The sequence below is a fragment of the Psittacula echo genome, assembly GCF_963264785.1.
Source record: "Psittacula echo genome assembly, chromosome: 5".
Lineage (NCBI taxonomy): Eukaryota > Metazoa > Chordata > Aves > Psittaciformes > Psittacidae > Psittacula > Psittacula echo.
The window spans coordinates 2,133,094-2,136,076 of NC_137739.1; the positions used below are offsets into that span (position 1 = coordinate 2,133,094).

Below are 2,983 nucleotides of genomic sequence, written 5' to 3' on the forward strand. Positions count from 1 at the left end.
GGGGTGTTACTGGGGACCTGTATAGGGCTGCAGAACTGGGGCTTTCTGCATGTGTCTTCTCCGGGGTACATAAGGCACTGTGAGTACTTGAGTAGCTTGCATCACCTTGAAACAGTCACCTCCATCCATACGGGTGTCCCTGGCATGGGCAGACAACCCCACCAGCAGGCCAGGAGGTCTGTGATTATTCCAAGTGGAACTAGACATGTGGGTTTCTAAGAGGGAAGACACTAATGTATCTGCCAAAGCTCTGAGCCTAAAGCTGATGAATGGCTACTCTACAGCTGGCTTGATTAAATGGCCATTGAAGATAATGTAAACATCTGACTCCTCACTGTAGATGGCATTTTCTCTCTCCCGCTTGAACATCCTCACCCAGACCTCATCTCCTTCCTGCAGGTCCAGCATCAGGCTCTGGCTCTGCATGATGCTCCGGTCGCTGGGCTGGGCATAGAGGATGGCCACCTCTTTCTCATTCTTCATCAAGTGCAGGTAGGTCTCCTTGAAGTTCCAGGTGTGGACATTGAGGCTGAAGTAGTAGATTCCTGCCACATAGCAGAAGAACTTCCCTGAGAACATGTTGAAGTGCTTGTAGAGGTTCACAAACTCGGTGTCAAAAACAACATGCTGGAAGTAGTCTGAGCTGTGAAGGGGTTTTCTCCGACCCACTGAGAATGCAGCATAGAGCTGCTTGCAGGAATGGCCTTGTGGGCCAGGCTGGCCTTTCTGTCCCTTCCTTCCATTAAAGCCACGTAGCCCTCTTTCTCCTTCCTTCCCAACTGCTCCAGGGTACCCTTTTTCTCCCATTTCTCCCTTCTCACCTGCAAGCATGAAGGAAAACCAAGTCAAACACAAGCATGTGAAGTTCAAGTTGCAAATACATCCTGCTGGAGGCAAACAGCAAAGCAGCTTCTGAAACACTGTTTATGCAGCACAGATATCTGGAAACATTGGTTAGACACCAGCACCTTCCTGATTCTTGAAAGGATGAAAATGCCAGGGGAAGGCTTGGCTCCACTGAGCTTATGTCAATGTTCAACAGTGGAAATTCATGTCCTGACCGGGTGGGTTACATGAATCCAGTGTTCATGAACCCAGCCACTTAGTGCAGGGTTTAGAGCATTAAGGTATTGATTTTTGTGCTCTGAATTGGGCCTGGTCAAGGTGGTTGGGTTTGTCTGATCTGTGTGTTCCCACTCACAGGATTCCTGGCACATCTCCTTTTTGTATACTTGATTTTTGTTTGCCTTACTGAGACACAAAATGTGCAGAGGAAAAAGTGAGCATCTTTCCTGGTTCCTAACTCTACTGTTCAGTAATTCCATGATAACTTCTGTAAATGTGTTTTAGTGAGCTGAAATTCAGTGATTCTGGGTTATTTTTGTGGATTAGAACCTTTTGCCAACTCTTCCATTTGCATACATTTACAGCCTGTGCTATGTCACCCCTTGACCTTATTTTGGGTAAATAAAGTGGATGAGTTTCTTGATGTAGGGAGGAGCACAGCATACAAAATGAGGGTGAGCAAGTAAGATACAGGATGGTATCACAGTAGTCAGCTCTACCCACCTTTGAGGATGGTGATGTCTATAGTGGGCTGGACTTTAGGTACCGAATAGGCAGGGTCACTGCTCATCCTTGTGTATCGTGAGGAGATGATGGAGATGGGCTGCTCTGAAGGCCCACAGCATCTCACACATGACAGGCGCCGCGGTTCCCGTCTTGGAAGACCCTTTTCCAGCACAGCACTGACATTCACAATGGACACCAAGAACAGGAGAAGCACAAGGCTCATCTTCAGCAGAGCCAGCTGGACCAGGCAAAGGAACAGACTTTATTAACACAGTGATTCAAATCAGAGCTTCTGATGGGTCATCTGTTAATGGCACCACAAGATGCAATTCTTCTGATTAATTATTAGCTTATCCTGTAGTGGCACCAGGAGATTCCAGGTAGGAAGGGGGCCCCACTGTGTAGTGTTTACAAGCAATGGAGAAGGTAATCCCTGCCTCTCATTACCTGCAGTTGAAATATCTGATAAGGGACACCAGGTAAACAAAAGGGGAAAACCAAACCACAACCTGCTGATATCAGAAGCTAAGGCTGAGATGCTTGGAGCTGTCATAGCAAGCTCTGCTCAAGGTGTGCTCGCTGCCTGGCTGCTGTTGGGCTGGCCCTTGTAAAAGGTTCTGTAGGTTATTACATCACCATCCTGAAAAACTCGATCAGATGCAGAAAATGGGTCTTTATTTAGATATTGAGCCTAAACATGTTTTGTTTGGTTTGGGGGTTCTTTGAGGGGAAAACCTGGAGGGAAATGAAACTAAAAGGAATCAAAAGCACTTCTCTTTAGCCTCTCACAGCCTCTTGCTGATAACCTCTTTCCAAGGTGACTTCACCAAGCAGTTTGTGGCTTTGTCCATACCCATGTGGTCTTCCCATCAGAATTTGTTTACTTTTTCCCTTTTTATTATCCAATGTGCAGAATCAAACCCAAAGAGCTGCAACAACCAGGTGAAACTCAGATTTGCTTTGCATAGACACTGAGTTTCAAGATAATTTCACCTGCTACTGGTGAGCTCCAAAGGCCCTGAATGGTGGGTGAAATGAACAGAAAGGAAGTGTTTCAGGTTGTGCAAAGGGGGTGAGTTTTCTCTAGCTCCCCATCAGCTCCCTCCTAGGGAGGGATTGGAGCAGGAGATTGGCAACTGCTTCCTCATCCCATGTATAATTAGCGTCATTCTACTGATTGCAGTGGTGTTTCATAGAAGACACATTTTGGACCAGTGCTTTTTTGGGTCTTATCCAAAGTCTAATTAGTCAGGTGGACTCTTGCTGACCTCAGGCTGGGAACAGCTTTTACAGCTCCTCTTCTACCAGCTTTAATTCCTGAAATAGGTGGGGATGGCAGTAGCTAGATGTGGGTGTCGGAAATAGCTCAGTGAACACAGGGGCCCCATCTGCAAAGGGTGGCAGGGCGTCC

General features: G+C 46.9%; 1 protein-coding gene across 1 annotated transcript; it reads right to left on the minus strand.

The window, feature by feature from the left end:
• Nucleotides 1-273: 273 nt before the first annotated feature.
• C1QTNF8 (C1q and TNF related 8) lies at nucleotides 274-1,795 on the minus strand (the record flags this gene model as incomplete). Its single annotated transcript, XM_080617951.1, has 2 exons — nucleotides 274-821; nucleotides 1,570-1,795. The coding sequence occupies 2 exons, from the start codon at nucleotides 1,793-1,795 to the stop codon at nucleotides 274-276; spliced, it is 774 nt and encodes a 257-aa protein (XP_080474077.1).
• Nucleotides 1,796-2,983: the final 1,188 nt, after the last annotated feature.